This window comes from Lingula anatina, chromosome 4 (genome assembly GCF_051362555.1).
Source record: "Lingula anatina isolate TDL-2025a chromosome 4, LinAna3.0, whole genome shotgun sequence".
In the NCBI taxonomy this organism is placed as follows: domain Eukaryota; kingdom Metazoa; phylum Brachiopoda; class Lingulata; order Lingulida; family Lingulidae; genus Lingula; species Lingula anatina.
In genome coordinates this window covers 12,248,399-12,268,017 of record NC_141770.1, presented here as the reverse complement: position 1 = coordinate 12,268,017, position 19,619 = coordinate 12,248,399, and the positions used below count along the sequence as shown (strand labels likewise).

At 34.2% G+C, this 19,619-nt stretch overlaps 1 protein-coding gene across 6 annotated transcripts in view; it reads left to right on the top strand.

Annotated features, from left to right (window-relative positions):
- LOC112042664 (uncharacterized) overlaps positions 1-19,619 on the top strand; it is a 174,367-nt gene that overhangs the window by 26,620 nt on the left and 128,128 nt on the right. For 4 of the 6 annotated variants that reach the window (XM_087011775.1, XM_087011771.1, XM_087011773.1 and 1 more), the window contains exon 3: positions 14,628-14,705. In XM_087011775.1, coding sequence (XP_086867901.1) covers positions 14,628-14,705 — 78 coding nt within the window. Of the gene's footprint in view, positions 1-3,018; positions 3,229-14,627; positions 14,706-19,619 lie in introns of those variants that run through there. The other 2 variants (XM_087011777.1, XM_087011774.1) reach the window with 2 other exon arrangements.

Genomic DNA, 19,619 nt, shown 5'->3' with positions numbered 1-19,619 from the left:
AGAAAAACCGAATGACTAAAACTTACGATAACGTGATCCTAAGTCAAAAATCTGAGCTAAGTAAATGATTCAGTTTGTGCAGGGCTTCAAAATAAAAAAAATTGCCTGGTAGGAGATACTACTGTGCATTGGCCTAGGTTGGCAGATATGTAAATTATTGTCGTTGTGCGAGGACCCCAGCCTTGTAGTAGCGTTCCACCTGTCTGGCGGACCGTGACATAGAACTCAGACAACATGTGCGTGACACGGTCGAGTAAGTTGTAGTAGAAAAGCTTCCCTACACAGGTGTGAAGGTAGAGACTTGATGTTTATCAGGCCTTCAGTACTATAGACAGCTGGGTATTCTACTAGATATGGGTCAGACACAGACACAGACAGATTGAGATAAGGCTAAAAGCATTTTATGGGTTGTTTTTTGTTCTTAATTATTTTTTCCTTGTGTTTTATGCTTGATGTTGTTGCTGTTTTGAGGTATTATATAGAGCAGATAACATAGGGACCCTTGTAGTACCTTTTAACTACTGAATCTATTATTTGGAGGTCTGAAAATCTGTTGTTGGCTAGACTATGTTTGACTTAATTTGGTCTGGTTATAAACATACGGTAAGTCAATGGGGAAATTAATTATGAATTTTTCAGATACTGTATTTTTAAGTCATATATCCTTAAAATTAAAACATTCCAAATTGAGTGGTAGCAACAAAATAAAAAAACAAACTCCCTTGTTACTCTATTCTATGCACTAAAGGCACTACACATGCTGTAAAAAAAAATATGAAAAGATGGAGTCATTACGGTAACCTTAGACCCCATTCCCATAGATTTTAGATCGATCTATCCCTGTGGAGAGTCTCACTAGCTTACTGTCAGCTTAGCCGGCTTAAGTGTCTGTTCCGCCTACTAAAAGCAGTAAGGGGATAATTAACTATGGTGCGCGCACGGCTGACTGCAGTTTAGCGTGAACTCCCAGGGAGTTAGGTTGATCTAAATCTTAATCTCTGGATCGATCTAAATCTCTGGGAATGCACCCTTAGAAAATTACATGGCATGACACAAGGCACCCTAATGATAAGCCCTAACATCTTATTCACTGCACTTGGCGAGACAGAAACCTGACACTCTCAAAAAAAAAAAAAAGATCGATGTTATTTCACTTAATGCTCCATTCTTCCAGTCTCCTTTGTTGCATCTTCGTTAATAAAATGTGACATTAATTAACCAATGATTGTGCTCACTTCTGGCTTTTCACTGCAGTTAATGCGTTTGAATGCGTCAGGTTCAAATGGGTTCAATAAATTACTACATGCCGTAGCACTTAATGTTCTGATTGACTACAAATAAGTGATCTGTGTTGACTTTTGGTTGTTAGCGAAGAGGGGGTGGGGGGGGGGGAGGGAGAAGGGGGGGCGAGGGGGGTACGCTGAGGTAAGATTTAATTCTATGATGTGTAAGAATAATAAGTCTCAGATCAAATATAACAAATTTATGGTGTTAATAATACCATGTTCCTGCAATTTTGTTATCCAGATTATTATTTTTTTATTCTTTTACAACTTTATCAATAATTTTTTACCTCCTACTCTGCATATTAGCAGCAAAATAAATAAATAAAATAACAAGTATTCAACAACTGGAGTTCCAAGAAAATGAGAGAGCAATAATTTATCTACTGGAAATTTTAGTGAAGATGGATCAACATATAAAGGTAAACAGTTTATCTTCCTGTTGCTGCTTTGTGTCCTTGAAAGAAGCCTATGTAAGCCATTACCATTTTCATGACTGCAGAATTACATGTAAAATCTAAAATTACATGTAAAAAATGTAATACTAGCTGTCATTTATTAGGAATGGTGATGCATGTTTAATTGCATGCTTAATCGCATGTCTGTTTTTTGACTCCAGTTCTTTGGTGAAAATGGTACCAATTTTTTTTAAGGAGCTTATGGCGACCTGATATCTATTCTACTGATGCCGGCCTTGATAGGAAAACTTACTTTATTCTTTCCATATTTTTGGCAGTTTGTCTTTTATATCAGGTGTTTTAACATAAAAGATTAACAATCAGAAACCGAATAATTTAAAAGCAATTTTTATTTACAAATCTATGACAATTGTTGAGTTAGTTCATAATTTATTTATTTATGAAAAAGAAAATATTTCAGGAGCAATTTCTACTAGAAAATGTAATTTCCTGGCCAGGTATGGCAAAATTAAGGTGGAACTCCTTCATACATAACTGACGTCAGACAAAGAAAAGAATTACAAGTCACTAGAATTTAAAAGCAGCTCCTCCCTTACTTACAGAGATGATACATTGACCTTATTGTCTTGCTGAGCCTATGTTTGTTTTCCCCTTCTTTTTCAAAGATGAATTTTTGCATTTAAAGAATGTATAGACTTCCTATACTGATCAATGTTCAGACTTCTGAATATATATATATATTAATACACAAAAACTAAAGATATAAGATTTTTAGAATTTAAATAACAAAAACCCCATGAAAGTAAGATTCTCCATTTTTTTTTATAGAATAAGAGTTTTATTCTCAAATTAAGTTGATCAGTATTTCTGCAAGGTTCAAAAAAAAAAAAAAAAGAAAAAAAAATCCATGCACCATCCTTCAGTCACACAACCCAGTATAATTGCACTACATTATGTAAGTCACATCATTAAGAAAACATTGCCACTTGTTATCTCCGTCTTAGTGCAGCACTGGTTTAACCTACACAGGAAATATTCAGCCGATGTTGGCAGTAAGTGAGATTGCTTTACGTAGATTTTGAAATTCTGATCTTAGGAGTGGGGTGTGAGAGGTTACTGTTAGTATTCTGTGGTCACAGTGATAATATTCATCTAATAAAATTAAAGTTAGAAAAGTAGTGGGGATTGGGAGCTTCAGTGACCTGTTCTGTTATGCTTTATTTTATGATGTTAGATAAACCCCTGGGGGGGGGGGGGAGAGAGAGAGAGATGGGGGGAGAGAGAGAGAGAGGGAGAGAGAGAGAGAGCACCTGTTAAGGTGATACACATTCATTAAGTGATGTTATGTAAACCAGTTCAAGTTAGCTCAGCTTTGAATGTGTCTTGTAGCACTGCAGGCGCTGACATTGGGCGTAGTAGATTATGCACAAACATATCACAGTTAGTGGTGGTTGAGTGATGACATGATAATTGTGGAAGGTGGGCCACCATTTAGGTTGCAAAGAGGGAAAATATCCAGTTTCAAGGTAATGCTGATTATTATTACAAGCAATTAGGGGCACTGTGTGTGTGTGTGTGTGTATGTGTGTGTGTGTGCGTGCTCACGCGCATGCTGTAGTATGCATGTGTCCATGTGTGTGCTTGCATGTAAGTTAATGTCAGACGTGAATCATAAATATTTGTGTCTAATGTCAAGTTTTGGTAACAGTGCAAAGTATCATAAAGTACACAACATATTTAGTAACTAATATTTTGTAGAGTATTATAAAGTCAATGCAGCTTGTAGACGTGAATTATCAGCCCCTCCCTGTGATGGGTATGCATTTTAAATTCCTTTGTAATGACATGCCTGGTATACTTATGCATGTGATTGTGTAGAATATAAAAGAAGAATTTTAAAAAAATGTTTGATGGTTGTCTTTTTTACCTGGTAGGTGCGTATGATCTGCATGAGTAAACACTTAGTATGTAGTCAGACAGTCGTGGGGAGGTGCATTATGAAAGTACGTGTTAATAAGTGATAAAACATGCAGTCGAGAAGGTTGACAGCACGACACCCTCAAACCCCACAGGTCAAAGAAATTGTGTCAATTTAATAACTTAAAGTAGATACAAATATTAGGCAACAAATGTCAAGGAGATAACAGCATGCCTTTAAAGGACAAGTATATATAAATGGTAAAATGAAGTGCAGGTTTAACTTTGTATAAGTTTATGTAAGTTAGAGTAAGCAGAGCTCCCCCTCTTGGTTATAGAAGGAATGTTGCCTATTTGTCAACCCTGGCCCAGGTTTAAGTTCAGTGGAGGAAAACCTGTTTTGAAGTGCATAACATTTCAGCCTGAAATTTTTTTTGTAAAGCTAGACAGTTCAGGATGGAGTAACTTTTAAGAGAAAAATGAGGAAATGAAACTGCTTTTTTTTCAATCTGCCAGTAACATGCCTCTGTTGATTCGAAAGTAAAAATAAATTATGTTACATTCTTCCTTCTGACAAAGTTGACAAATAATTAAAGCAAAATAATAAGTAATAAAATAAATAGATTATGTAAATAAAAGTAGGCTGTTGCTTAATTTTAGTTATATAATTGACTTTGTTTTATACTCACTGGATATCTATATTAAATTAAAAATGAATGAATTAATAAATATGCTAACTAGAAACCATGTTGCTTCATAAATACATGTATTCAGTGAGCTATTTTAAATCAGTACATTTACACACAGGCATAGTTACCTCAGATGACGTGTGCATCAGGTTGTGAGGCAATTTCAATGCTAGATAATTACATATGTATGACCAGCAGGAGAAAAAATTAACAATAATACCAACCTAGATGAAATATGAATAAACTTAAATTAGGTATATTACACATCTGCAGCACCATTGATTAAGTTGTAGCTGTCAGGTCAAAAAGTGACGGGTTTGCAGAATGGAGGAAGTGTACAAGGAAAGGATATGCTGCATGCTTCATGTTTACAAACACACGTATGTTCATCTAAGCACGCGCACGCACACACACATACACACATACACACACACACACACCAAACACATACACATACACACACACACACATGCCTGTGCTCATGGATAAAGCAGAAAATGAAAATTGATTTTACTGAAGGAAATGTATTTTGTTAAAACAAAAAAAAAACAAACAAAAAAAAAAAAAACACCATTGTGGTATTTTTTACGTCATCCTATATCTATTCCTGCATGATTTTATAATAATATTATTTATAGATATTATACAGGCTTATGGTAATTACTCAAACTTTTCAATGGTGGAAATTTGTGAATTTTACAGATCCTGTAAACTTAGAACATTTCTATTGATTGGTAGTAAAAAAATACAAAAGTGGGCCACTCAATACTTCTATTCTTTGCATTAAAAGCACCGCAAATGCTATACACAAATATAATTTTTTTGATTATAAAATTATGTAAATGGAAGTTTGATAAGTTTTGCCCTTTGGAAAGATTGAATGGTAACTGTATCAGATTTGTGCATGACTGCTGCTTTGACTTAGATGTAGATCATCACATGGTTAAGGTTTTTTTATTGCCAAACTATTTAACAACTGAAAGAACTTTGTATCGACCTTGTTTTAGGACCATCGCCAATATAATAGATGCACTGGGTTTTTGTAATTTAGAGCCGACTTAAAATGTTTATGGAGACAGAATAAACGTTTTGTTTATTTTGATATTAAATGAAAAGGGACTCCATTCTTAGCAAAGTTTGAAAGCATCTATATGTTCATTTTTATTGGGGATGCTATATCTATGTATATTGTATATTAATATGTAAGATAAAGGGCAAAATGAAAGATTTTGCTGAATAAATATGAAAGATGAAGCAGGAAATCCACAGAAATGAAAGAAGCGTGATAATGCTTTAAATAAAACAGGTATGTTATAAAACGTCTTAAAGAAAGATTTAATATTTTAAAAGTAATATAATTTCAAGGTAATATAGAAGATTGATAACAATATACAAAGCATACAGTCAAATTCTTAATAATGTTTCCTAGACTTACTGTTTGCAAATCATTTTAGAAATGGGAGTATTGTGACAGTTATTTATATGAAGGCCATGCAGATTCCTGAGGCACTACCGCGTACACAACTACATAGTAAAAAAGATCAGAATAGGTCAGAGAAATTGGCAAAGTTTTGAATATGTAAGACTGGCATATGGCTATAGGTTTTAAGTCCTTTTTTGTAAATCTAAGTTTAAATAATTAAAACATCTGTAAAGTGCAATTTGGTAAAATTAGTAGTTAGTAGTAGGTAGTGTGCTAGCTGTTGCTATGAATAATCAAACCCCCAAAATAATAATTATGTTTGATTATGGTGAAAATAAAGTGCAGTTACAAAATGTCCACCAAATTGTTGTTTGTTTTGGATACATTTTCAAATGTGTGGCCCACAACAAGTCAAAATCTCTCTCTCTCTCTCTCTCTCTCTCTCTCTCTCTCTCTCTCTCTCTCATATATGTACTTTGATATCAATGCATAGATGTGCATATATAAGACAACAGGGGGATTAATACTAAGGGTTGTAGACTTTTTATGATTATCCAAAAATGATATGTAGACTGTTATGTGACATATATTGTCTCCAGTGGAGCAGACGGTATCATTTACAACCTTTAGCATACTTGTGGCCATAAACCCCACCATTCATCAGTGAATAATTGAAACCACATTAAATACTCAGCTGTAGTACACAATTGCTGGAATAGTATTGGGACAGCAAAATCAATCAATACATATCTAACCCCTGTCTCGTTACGTGCAAACAAAGTGAGTGCGAATGTGTTTAAAGGAATGCGCGAGGGCAGTGCCTACTGCCATTGTTTCCCTTAATTAGATCTTGATTACAAATTGACCCGCTGGAAATTGCTCATTAGCCGCAGACTGTGAGATAGTGTCCGAGATTTTCTTCAAAGCGTAAAGAAAAATAAAATGATGTGTTTCATTAACACCTGAGGAGAGGTTGTAGAGGTGGTTAAAGCGCGAGTCGTAGGATCAGGACCTTTGGCGGAGCGGTCAATTACTCCCTGTATTGATCATCCATTGATCGCGATAGTAATTTTGGTAAGTCAACATTAAATTACGAAAATAATCTCATCAGTAAAAACTCCCGATCTCGTAATTTTTTGTCACAGCTGACTTCTTATGTAAAGAGCACTTATCATTTTCCCCACATCAATGGAAGCAGGTATTAATATTCAGTGAACTCTATTGAAGTAAGCCTACTATCCTGGTATATTAGTTGAAAGTGATTGAGATGTAACATCCTGACTGTGTCTAGTAGTAGGCTATGGAGACAGTGCTTTCTCTGGATGTAGTAATTAGGGGATCATGCCTGGTAATAGTCCACAGCAGCTGAGACAGAATGCCAAGGTGTCCAACTCTCGGCCAAAGTCTGTTTGTATAATTAATAAGCAAGGTAATTATTGAAAATGACGATTAATGCAACACGTGACTGGAATTAAATGAATTTTTTGGCATTCTGCTGGTTGCTGAGTTTTTTTTTTTTTTTTTTTTTAGCCAGATTTACTATTGGATGGTATCATTTTTCATAATTAACCTAATAGAAGGGGGGATTAAGATTGAGCACAGTAAATGTTTTGAACATTAAATCAGAGGTCACTGTCATTATATTAGTTTTGATTATTCTTACATTTTAGATTTCATAGTACTAAACATTTGTTTTTCAAAATTGAATTCCTTCACAGTGTCAAAACCCAAAAGCTGATGATGAAAAAATTTCAAGATTTTAAGCACAAGATTTTATGGCATTTGTTTTTATAAAGCAGAGTATGATATATAAGAACAAAGAGGATCTTTTTATTGAGTGTTACAAAGTTTATAGTATTAGTAGATATAGACATTTAGAATTTTCTGTCAAGGTTCATTTAGGTAGGTCAATATTGAGTGGGACTTACCAAGGTCTTTGTGTGTTGTTTGATCTTTCACATCAAAGGTTGTCCTACGTTATTTTGTATTCCTGCACGAGGTAACTGAAAACATTTGCATGTTTGGATGAAATAAACTTTATGATCATATTGATATTTCTTGTTTAAATTAAATTGGGCAGGATTTGAAATGTACACTTTTGTCAGATATTTTATGCTAACTGGTTGCTGTTTGTCATCTTGTATAGTTTACTTAAGAGGTTTTCTTTTTCTGTGAATGAAATACTCAAATCACATAACCTTCTGCAGCCTAATGGTAGATGAATTATTTAGCAATAATTTTTTGAAAGAGTACCATGAGGCCATTATATATTTATTCCTATTGCCTTCTGAAGTTGGTGCAGTTCTCATATGAAAAAAAAGGAAATGTGCAATTATGAAGAGTTGTTAAATGTGATTTTACCATCACTTCTCAGAAATGATAAGATAATTGGATCTGTACTTTAAAATGAGGGTAAAGTGAAATGACTTTCAATCTCCTGGAACTGAAGATGGTGGAGGAAAAAAAGTCAAATGATTTGTCAGAGATTGACAACAATTTTCTATTATAACACATTCACACTATGGCCATTCATCCGTAAAAATAGTGAATTGGGTCACGGTTCAGATAATTGCTGTAGTGTGACTGCATGAACATTTCTGCTAACGGGTTTCTAAAAATCCTGCTGTCGAACTAGATTTTAGACAGTGATTGGAGTAACTCACCAGAACTAGGAACTGGTTAGGGTCTTACTACACGAGTGTGCACAAAATTGAGGGGGAACAAACTTTGTGATCTTTGGCTGTTTAAATACAAATGCTTAGAATGCTGGTATATTAATGTGAGGGACAGAGAAGGGAGGGATGAGAGAGGGAGGGAGGGAGGGAGAAAGTGAGAGAGAGAGAGAGAGAGAGAGAGAGAGAGAGAGAGAGACAGGAATAACAATTGAGGAGTTCAAAAACCCTGTATATAACCCCCAAGTTACACACACATATATATATAGCATACACAGGCCTACCCAACTACCAGACTCGGCACCTAAGGATCCTGAATTAACCGGTATATCGGACCACACTACCCGTTTTCAAGGTGTGTGTCAGATCGCATTTTGGAGTATCAGGCAGAACACCGACAGGATGAGCCCTGGCATGCTCGGCTGTCACTTTGATTGGATAGTAAACGATTGTCGTAAAATCGCTATATGATTTTAAAACCGGGCGCATAAATTTGAAAGCCACCTAGATGAACCTAAGACTGCCACATTAATCTAATACAATGCAAAAAAGCCTTATCAAAAGTGGTTAAAACATTCAAACCGAATGTCGTAAAGTCCCCATATACCCCCATAGAGACAATAAAATAGAGTACTCTAAAGTAAGAGTACAGTTTCAGGTTGTTCAGCCGAGCGTGGATGAGCCCGCAGTCGTGCTACAAAATTTATTCTGGGGTATGATACTCCGAAATGCGATCTGACACACACCTTGAAAACGGGTAGCGTGGTCCGATATACCGGTTAATTCAGGATCCGTAGGTGCCGAGTCTGGTAGTTGGGTAGGCCTGATACAGTATTATAGTCCCTGTAAGTGTACTTGGTGGCCTCCTAACAGCTGTGAGATCAGAAAGTAACAGATCTTTTCAGTGTGTGTAAGTGTAAATAGCTTTTCAGGGACCTGTCACATGCCAGACACAGAGTATAAACAGTGACTTTTTTTTTTCTGTCAGAAAAGGGAAAAGAGTGCAGTGGAGATTTCTGTTCAGTGTCATTGGTTTGTATAGCCATACCTTTTAAAATGATACTGTGTATAGTTACTGAAGAGTGTAAACAGGGGTATCATAGAATTTTGATGTTTGAGTTCCCATTGTCATTTAATGGGCTCATGCAGGGGCTGGCACATACAAAGTATAAAAAGTGTACTTTTTTCATATATATATTAATTCACTTGTACCTTTTTATATTCAAAAGAACACAAAGATTCATTCTTGCATGCATGTTCGCATATGTACATACATACATACATACAGTGAAAATTTTAACATTGCGTTCCTATATTATACATTTTTATTTTTTATGAAAGTGTTTTTTAACTTCACAACCATGATTATTTTGCAACTAAATGCAGTTGAATTGTTCAATAAAACAGAAGACTATTAAAAATGTTAAACAATAAGAGAAGTTTATCAGAGGTTAAATGAATGAGGTAGGAAATAATCAGGTCTCTAAAATACATTCTAGCACATAAAGGACATTTGAATGATAAGTTATGTTTTAAAGTTATCTAACATCAACAAAATCTTTTAATCTTAGATAGCTTGCATGGCCCAAATGGTTAAATTTTGAAGAAACAAATAGTTCTTAATTTTTTCATTAAAGAAGTGTGGAAAACAGTGGCTTCTTGTTTGAAAAAGTTGAATGTCAAATGTGTCTTAATTTTAAGATAACTGGTAGTTATAAATATATGTGCTTTACTTGAAAATAATACTAGAAAATGGCTGTCTCATGAGACAAAACAGAAACATAAAAACATTTCAAAATAAGACATCATCAAATACTGAAATTCTGAATATGAGATATCATATATCATAAAAAAAGCTGACATAATTTCTCCAGATATTTTTCTGGTTGTTTTGTTGAATGGAAGTGTTTTACACAGCAGTACCGATTTGCCATGTGTTTCTCTCTCTATCTCTCTCTCTCTCTCTCTCTCTCTCTCTCTCTTTATTTTTTTAGTCCTTCTTATACCAGTTACGGTGTAGAGGGGAGAAAGAGTTAGAGTTTTCTCTCTCTCTGGCGAGCTGGAATGCTTGGTTGGGCTCTTTTGTATTGCTTTTTAAAACAACAAACCTAAACCTATGAGATTCACCTGGATTCAACCCAATCTTGCATGGGCTCTTGTATGTTTTCTAGTCTCATTTGATGTCAGTCAGTGCCAAAGGTCTCATTTCAGGCCTCTAAAATGATTTATATGGTTTTATTTTATTACTCATCTCACCTAACGCATTTCTTAAAAATTTCCCTGTAAAACTACCAATGCAGCAGCCAGTGATTGCGTTCTTTCCCACAGTCTGAATTGCGGTGCCTACCAAGTTGTTTTCAATACAGGTGAGCGCAATTTTAAGGTTTCCAAGATCATTGATCTCTAGAGAAATTAGAAAATAAGACCAATAGCCATGAAATATTGCTGTATGCTATCTTCTACGTTGTTTCAGAAATGATGAAGAAATCAACGTAACTACTCAAAATATGTGGATCTGTTGCCTAACACATTACTGACAATAGAATAACACTTTTCAACAATGGCTGTCTGTCCTAAATAACACATAGAATATATACAGTTGGCAACTCTGCAAATTGTTAAAGATCATCTGAAAATGTCAAGAATATAAGACAGCAGATTTTTGCTCTGTAAATTAGGTGAATAGCAGTGTTTTTTTTCATAGGGGTTCCAAGATAGAATTCAAAATATATAGCCAATGAATAAAGAAGAAACTTGAAGAGACTTAGCTTTTATTTAAGTATGGAGTAGATTAAAATAGTGTGTTTTGATTTTTTTTTAAAGTTTGGTGTTATGGAACGCCCTGATACAAGTAGTAGTGATAGTGAGCCTTATAACAGCAAGGTTTGAAAAGCTTGCTGTGAGATGTTTGAAGTGCCGATTTTTCTGCTGCTGACACTTTTTTGAAGTATCTAATTGGTCTTGGGCTGTGATGATTGGTCAGTTAACTTATTGAATAACTTTGAAGGCAAGAGGAAGGGAAATTAAAATAACGTGTTGTCAAATAGAATGGAAGCCATTGTGGAACAATATTTTATGCAACTGAACGGTTGTCTGTTGTTGGTGATATGCTTAGCATGCTTCAGCTTTCATGTCTACAATTAAGGTAACATCGGGGAAAATGGTATTAGAGTGTTTATTACATCACAATTTCTGCAAGCTGAAAGCACCTGTCAAAGTTCTGCTGTTTATGCATGCTGACTATCAGGCTCACTGGAGCCTGTGATTTTTTATTGTATAATTTTGTCTTTAGGATCTGAAGTTGCCTAACTTTGACTTATATGTTAAAGGGATAACAACTGTTCATTTTGACCAAAAAATGAATTTTCCTGGGGTAAAGGACAATTGTCCCATTCTTACCAATGGTAAATGAATCCATCCAACAGTCAAAATTAGTCACTATTTTTTTTCTAAAAAGTTTTTTTTTGTAATCTCTTAAGAGATTATTACAGAGTGTAGCCTTCTATGGAAGTTACCTGATGTGATGGCAAGCAGAAATTCCAAAATAATTGTGTTAACTGCCGTTTTGGGGGTAAAATAGAATTTATTGTAATTCTATGAGTTATTTACATAGAAATACAATATTTAAAGGGATAACAACTGTTTGTAAGATATCCATATTTCACAATGTATTTATTGTGAAATATGGACATCTTACGAATGGTTATCCCTTTAAATATTTGTCCTTTTTTTTCTTTTTTACAATTTTAATATCATCTTTTTGAATTTGTTGTTTTGTTGAAGCAAGATCATAAAACGGAATGATAAAAAAATGATTCCAAGCATATGATTAAGATTTTTTGATAATGTTTTTGACTTTTACAATATAGTTATGATTGTAAGCATTGTAACTAAATATTTATCTTATAGTTGCAGTACTGACAGCAGAATAAGGCCAGAAAAATATGAAAGCAGTCATAAAAACAGATACAGACTTGTATTGAATTTAAAACTTAATAGTACTATTTTGAATTGTTTGGGTTTTGTTAAACAAACATGGTAAATTTAATAACTATTTGCCATCAATAAAAATGAAATTTTGTTTTCTGTTATCTTGGAACGTCATGGCACACTGTAAGACAGGTAGCAGATCAGATTAAATAAATAAATAAATAAATAAATAAATAAATAATTAAAACCAAAATTATATTTCGGTATAATATATAGGTGTATTACTTATTTATTATTTTACCAGTAAAAATAGTAATAAATCAAATGAAATTTGTATCAAAGTCATCTGAATATTGTCTGAATTTTGTTAATTATATGTCACTTCAAGTTTATATTTGGTTGTCGTGCTGTTTTGTCAATGATAAAACCAGCACATTATGTGAAGTCCAGGCATTGTATTAATTTACGGGTGTTTTGCTACAAGTTTCGTGTGATTATTATACAATAATTATTGTGTAACAGTTTGTGGTTAAATCAGTCGTTCAGCAAGTCATTCTGTGTCGTAACATTTTCTTGCATTCACTGTCTTTGCTGTTCTCATTCTGTTGTAAGGTAAGTCACAACCTGATATGCAGATCTTTTTTAACAGTCAAACAGTAAGTTATCTGGCAGTACGTTATCTTGGACTTTGGCAAGACATTGTAAAGTCAGTCCTAGCCAGTTTAAGGATATTTAGATTATTTCTTTTCTTATTTTTACCTCCACCAAAGAGGTTGTGTATTTTGTCTGTTTATTTGCTTATTTGTTTGTTTGTTACCAATCTATAACTCTGAGAAAGTTATGGCAGGATTTTGATGAAGTTTTCAAGATGGGTCAGAAATCAGCGTAGTTAAAAGTGATTCTATTTTGGTGGTGATCTTGATCATTATCCAGATCCAATAATTTTTCAAAGGATTCTTTTCCATTAGGAGTAGTGCCAGTGGCCTTGTTTGACAAGTGCTTCCATAATTTTTCAAATAATCCTGTATTACTACTAAATTTTAAGGAGGCGCCGTCATTTCAGCAAAAATAATGATTGCCGAACAAGGCCTAGGTAAATGCACATATATTATACACATTCAAAAGGATACAGAAGCACCTAAAAAGTATGCATATTGCATGTGTGCACACAAATACACAGACAGTTTCTGTTGTAAAAAAATATGTCTATGCAGCAAAATCTTCAGCTGTTTTAAATAGGTCTGTAACCTGTGGGCATGAAACATACTGTAAACAATAGCATGCTGTTTGTATGTTTTGTGATATATTTCTGTCTTAATGCCTTGTTATTAGGGAAAGATAGCTTGTCGCTAAATATGACATTATCATGCTGGTGACCATCTTGCACTGTCGTTGTCAATGTTTGTCAAAAAAAAAAAAAAAAAAAAAAAAAAAGGGGGAGGGGTGGAAGTAAGAGACTGAGAGTGTCTGACAGAGCTGGTGTTGAGTTAGTCAAATACATTGTCTATCAGAGGTATCCTGTCTACGTAAGACTTTTTATGCCAAATCTAATTTTTCTCGAGAAAAACAATTTTTTGCTGCTCATGAATCATTGCTCAACACTTCCCTGTGCTTTGACTTGATTTTTTTTGAAGCATTTCTAATTAGATAATTTAAGTTCTAAATGTCTTCCTGTAGAAGGGAACTCCTGACATCAGGTGCTTTTATTTAAGGGGGGGGGGGGGGGGGGTGTTATCATTTTAAAAGTCTTAATTGGAAAACATTTGGTAGTTTTGCATGGTATTTGGACAAAAATAAGATTTTGGGACATAATCAAATGTAGTAAACCAGTAATAGCTGGTCCTCTTTGTATGGTGAATGTTTGCTCCTGCCCATACAGAGCCAGCTAGTAGGAGGGAATGAAATGTGGGTTGACTGTATTGGAAAATACTTGATTATTGTGTGACTTATTTGTTACTAAGTTAACATCATTGGCTGACAGCGTGAATTTAAAATAGGCATTTCACTTTGAAACATACTTTTTTTTGGCAATGATTTTTTTCAGTTGACTTTGGAAAATATAAAGAGACATTTTTATTAAAAAGTTCCAGTAAACTGCGAACAGTGTTACTGTAATGATAAATTCCATTTTGCAATAGAGGTTAAAGGTTTAATTGCAGTTCTGAGACTGTATTGTAAATTATGAAATTAGCTTTGAAAGGATTACCACAGGATTTACCCAAGTCCCATAATTACACTTGTCATTAACATAATTTATGTATTTTCTGACACATTTATTATTTAATTTTTTGCAGCAGAAGACCAACCAATAACAGTAACCACAGCAGCAGTTAATATCCAGTCAGCCAACCCTTACCTTTTCAGTGTCACAGGTAAGATTAACTGTTACTCCAGGGTCGGATCCAAAGATAATTTCTGTCAGTCTCCTAAATTATCTTTGTTGATCCTTCCTGCATTTTTGACCCTCTCCCGACAGAAAAAATAGATACCCGTCAATGTAAACTTGAAAATCTGACCGTCTTCCAGAAGACAGCCTAAATCTGCCGCTGTACTAGTAAATATCAGGTTAGAATGGCCAATGTTATTTAGCATATGTCTGTATACATTGTGTTTCAGTCATTACTAACAAATTTCAAACTCTCCACATATGTCAATATGTTTTTAATTTCAAGATTTAATATTTTGAGTTAATCTGACTGAAGATCTCACATACTTTTTTTACTTAAATCCTATTATCTTTTAATTGGAACCTCTGAGGCCTGTTTCTGAGGTATTACAAAGTGAATATGGCAATTTATTGGGAGCTGTTATTAATCAGTTTTGTTTGAATTTGGCTAGTTATTACGTTAACTTTTACTTGAAAAATTGACCAGCATATGAACCTTGGATTTTCAAGAGCCTGAAATGAATCCTCTTTTATATGATGTCACAGTTTTATCTTGGGTATAAGGTTAGGCACAGGTTGGCAGGTTTTACCTCAGATTACCTGCAAATTTGAAGGAGATAAGTGTTTATTGAAAATTCATTTATATTTTTTGATGTATTTATCAACTACATTTTAAAATCAAAGGGACATAAAGTTTTTATGCCTTCTCCCCCTCCAAATAAATAAATAAATAAATAAATAAATAAATAAATAAATAAATAAATGTTGAGATCTACTGTCAGTTACATGATGAAGGAAGTAATAAGAGGTATATGGTATACTATGTTAAGTAATGTTTTAAAATTATTTATGGTGCAGTGCAATATTTACCAAATTCCATTACCTAACATTTGTACATTGAAGCAAACAGGAGTATAATGAAGACTAATGAAAATGAAGAATCCTACACAAATATTCATACAGTTGCTTTTGTGCTGGGTTGCATTAGCATGAACACCCATTGAACATCTATTTCAATCGGCCTGTTATAGTTGTTTGATCAGTGTAGCAGAGGTCAACACTATAATGTCCAACATCCATTAGCAGACTGAGTTCCGACGTATATGATGCTATGACACTTCACTGATGGTAGTTATGTGGAGTGCAACAGGTGTCGGAGTTGGACAGAGAGTTTGGCGCCAACGTTACCTTCTAATGTCAGCTGTCTCTATCAACATGGACGCCATGTGGTGCTGAACTGGGGTCAAACAAATGCTTTTTTTTCTGTTTTAGCCAAATGACTCGTTTTTCACTAGTAATAATTTACAGGTAACATGTATTACCTTTTATTTATATATATATAATGTTGTTGTAGCAGTTAAAGACAAGTCCTAGTGGTAGTGTGAAGCTTGTGAACAACCCGTTCTTCACAATGTATGTCAGGGGCGGATCCAGAGATATTTTCTGACAGTCTTCCAAATTATCTTTGTTGATCCATCCACCATTTTTGACCGTCTTCCGACAGAAAAAAATTAGATACCCGTCAATGTAAACTTGGAAATCTGACCGTCTTCCGGAAGACCCAGAAGACGGCCTAAATCCGCCCCTGTATGTAAACTGTTTCTTTCACCTTGTTAACTAATGTGATGTACTTGCATTCTTTAGCATTTTTCAGTGATATTGATTTCTGACTAACTGAAGATTGGTTTCTCAAACATTTTTAATGCAGCATAGATGACGCAAATCTTTATGTTGTTTTTGATGATAAAACTTAGTTTTAGCATTGTCCTAAGGCTGACATTGCATGGGTTATATAAGCATCAACCTTGAAGCGTATTTTCTATGCCTAATTAAGGAAAATATTCCTATAAGTTAAATATTGAAGATAAGTGCCTTATGTTGGAATATAAACCATAAGCAAATTGATAAATTATAAAAATGTAGTAAATTACCACGAAATGCAACACCAAGAGATAAAAGTAAGAAAATGAACTTTGACAAATTGTTTTGAAAAGCAAAAGTATTTCAGTATGTCTGTCTCAGAATGAAATATGTCTTAGAAAAATTTAAAATTTCAAAGATCATTTTTCTTTTTTTCCCTTGTTTTTTACAGAAGTTATACTAAGCTCTCATAAACCATGATTTTATATAACTATGTAACTATTGTTTTACATACAAAAAGCTGTAACAATCCAGAAATGTTTTGCTCATATACTAAGACAATTTAATATTAAATTGCAAAGTTTGAAATTATTTACGTTTGCTTTTGAATCATGCCATGCCTCATTCTACATTGGCATAATCTGCTGGTCAACAGCTAGTGGATATAAAATGTCAGGGGTTTGTTGACGACCTAAGTCACGCAATCATTGGAAATCGCCTAAACAGAATGCTCACTTCTTATGTAAAAGATCAACAAGCCTTACTCGTATAGTTTTGCTTATCATTTCACAAACTGGTTACCTTTGAATATCTGTTAATACTTGTGTAACTATTTCATAAATTTAAGCTAACAAAAATAAAGGCTTTTTGAGACCCCAATGTGTGGCCTGTAATGAACTTGTAAAAAATGAATGTATAAGTCCCAAGAATAATGTAATAAGTAAAGAAAGAGAGAATGAAAAATGGAAGTGTCATATCACATTGCTAATTATGAACATAGCAATAAAAATTATTAAATAGTGCCAATCTAATATCCAACTTTACTAGAGTGCTTGAACTTTTTGGCACCTCTGTTATTTAATGACCAAGTGGGTGTGACCAGGTCGTTAAACACCTGGAGCTAGCCGCTAGACAGTTGGTCAGCCACATTATATTATTTTTTGGCCACTCTTAATGCCTAGATGACCAGCTTGTAGTAATAGAAAGAGGTGACCGTTTTCTGTTTTCTGCATGTCTAACAGGGAAAAAAATCTTTTAAGTTGAAGTTGTACAGAGTTCTGTTTCTGATTGACTTTGGCCTTGGAGATACTGATGGTTAAGAGGGGTTAGACATACTGTAGGTAAGCTTATTTTGGTGTTTATTAATTGCGAAAAAAAAAAATGATTAGCAAGTATCAGATATTGACATATTGAGATATGAGTAAATTGATGATTTTGATATTACATATTATTTGTATCCACAATGACTCCATGATATTGATAGGCAAAATGAAACAGCATGCATGTTTTGTACCAGTCTGTCTAGATCAAACAAAGTTTTATTTAATGTTTAACTTTCTTTAGAACAACTGATAAGCTGAATGGTGCACATTGTAATTTAAAAATAGCACAGTGACAGTGGCTTGTCTGCAGTGGCCGCAGTTTGTCAAAAAAAAATTTTAAGCATCAGTGCCTGATGCAAAGGAAAAAAAAAAAAAAAACAGTTATCTTGGTGTTATGAAACATCAAGTATTTTATAGTATTTGATCAGCATTTTTTTTGTCTCAAATGACACAATGTGCTTATCATATCAGTCCATTCAGCAGACAGCTTCATTTGGTCACGGATTGTCTTCATTATATGCCATTATGTAATTATGGTACACGATGCACAGCAGACTTGATGGAGTTGCATTGATTTCCGGGGGAATACTTTAGGTGATTAAGGCCATAAAATATAATTATTCGGCCATTACTTAAATGCGTATGTGCCTTACTACTTCCCTTTTCTGAGAAGTATGAGTTTAATTTGGCATGCTTTCGAGCAGTTAACATCATAGATGAGATTTACAAACTGTAGAATTATTATATGAACATCAATATTTTGTCTGAAATAGATGAGAGAGCACAATTAATAAGGGATTAATGCTTGTCAGCAGAAGCAGCATATCCCTAGTAATTGTTGATTATGATCTAAAACTGTTAACCACAACTTTACATTGTCCACGTCACTCGATATCGATTGTCTGCTTGATGGTCTGGTTGCCATGGAAACCCTGGATTAACAAATATGAAATACGTAGATATCTTGGGAAATATAGGTAATCGTGATTTCTTGATAGATATAGGTAATTTATAGGTTTTATAGTTGCGTTCACAACAGGTTTAACATGGACCTGTTCTCAAGCTTAAAGTGACCAGTGATAAATCAGTGATTTTCTTATCTTTGACCGTCCTCTTTAACAGAATACCATAGATAATCTTTAAATTTTAATAAAAGCAATAAGAGGATGGATAAAAGGATTTGAAACCCACTTAAGTTCTGATTGATATATTTGCATAGCTCAAGTCCTAATTAAATTCATCACTCATCCAAGTTTAATCTGGTTTGAATTGCACTGGGAAGGGGGGGGAGCAAGAAGCATTTACATTTATTTCTTTTCCAAGTTATGTCAGTTCTTTTTATACAAGTGATGGCACAGCAGAAAAGTTTCACTGTATACACAATGAACAAGCAAGCAGACGTCTCATGCTTTAAACATTTTGCAGTAGTATGAATAACAATTGATGTCACTCAGTCTACACAGTGTTAGGGATGCTTTCATTTCATCAGGGGCCGTCTTGGCCGAGGGACCTGGGAGTATTTGCCATGCTGGATCTTCTACCAGCTGGAAATTATTCAAGTTTGGTTATTGACCTAACTGTGAAGTGTTACACAACTAAAAAGTTATAAACGAAACAATTTTTATTGTTCGAAATAGCTAGGTTATGCTAGACATAGTTTATGTTTATTTTGCACTGAAATCACTACATGCAAGGAGTATTACAAAGAGAGAGAGAGAGAAAGAGAGAGAGATTTGCCGCCAATTATACAACTGTAGGTCATGCAGTATTTAGGTTCAGATCTACCTGTTTTGCTGATTAGAGTGTATGTCACCAGTGTCAGTAGCCCTGTAGGTCAGGAGGACTGGTTTTACAGGCCATGTTGGAAACATCCCAGCCAGTGGTCAGTAGACCACTGGTTTATGTAAATTAAAGTTAAGAGGCATGCGGACAGAATT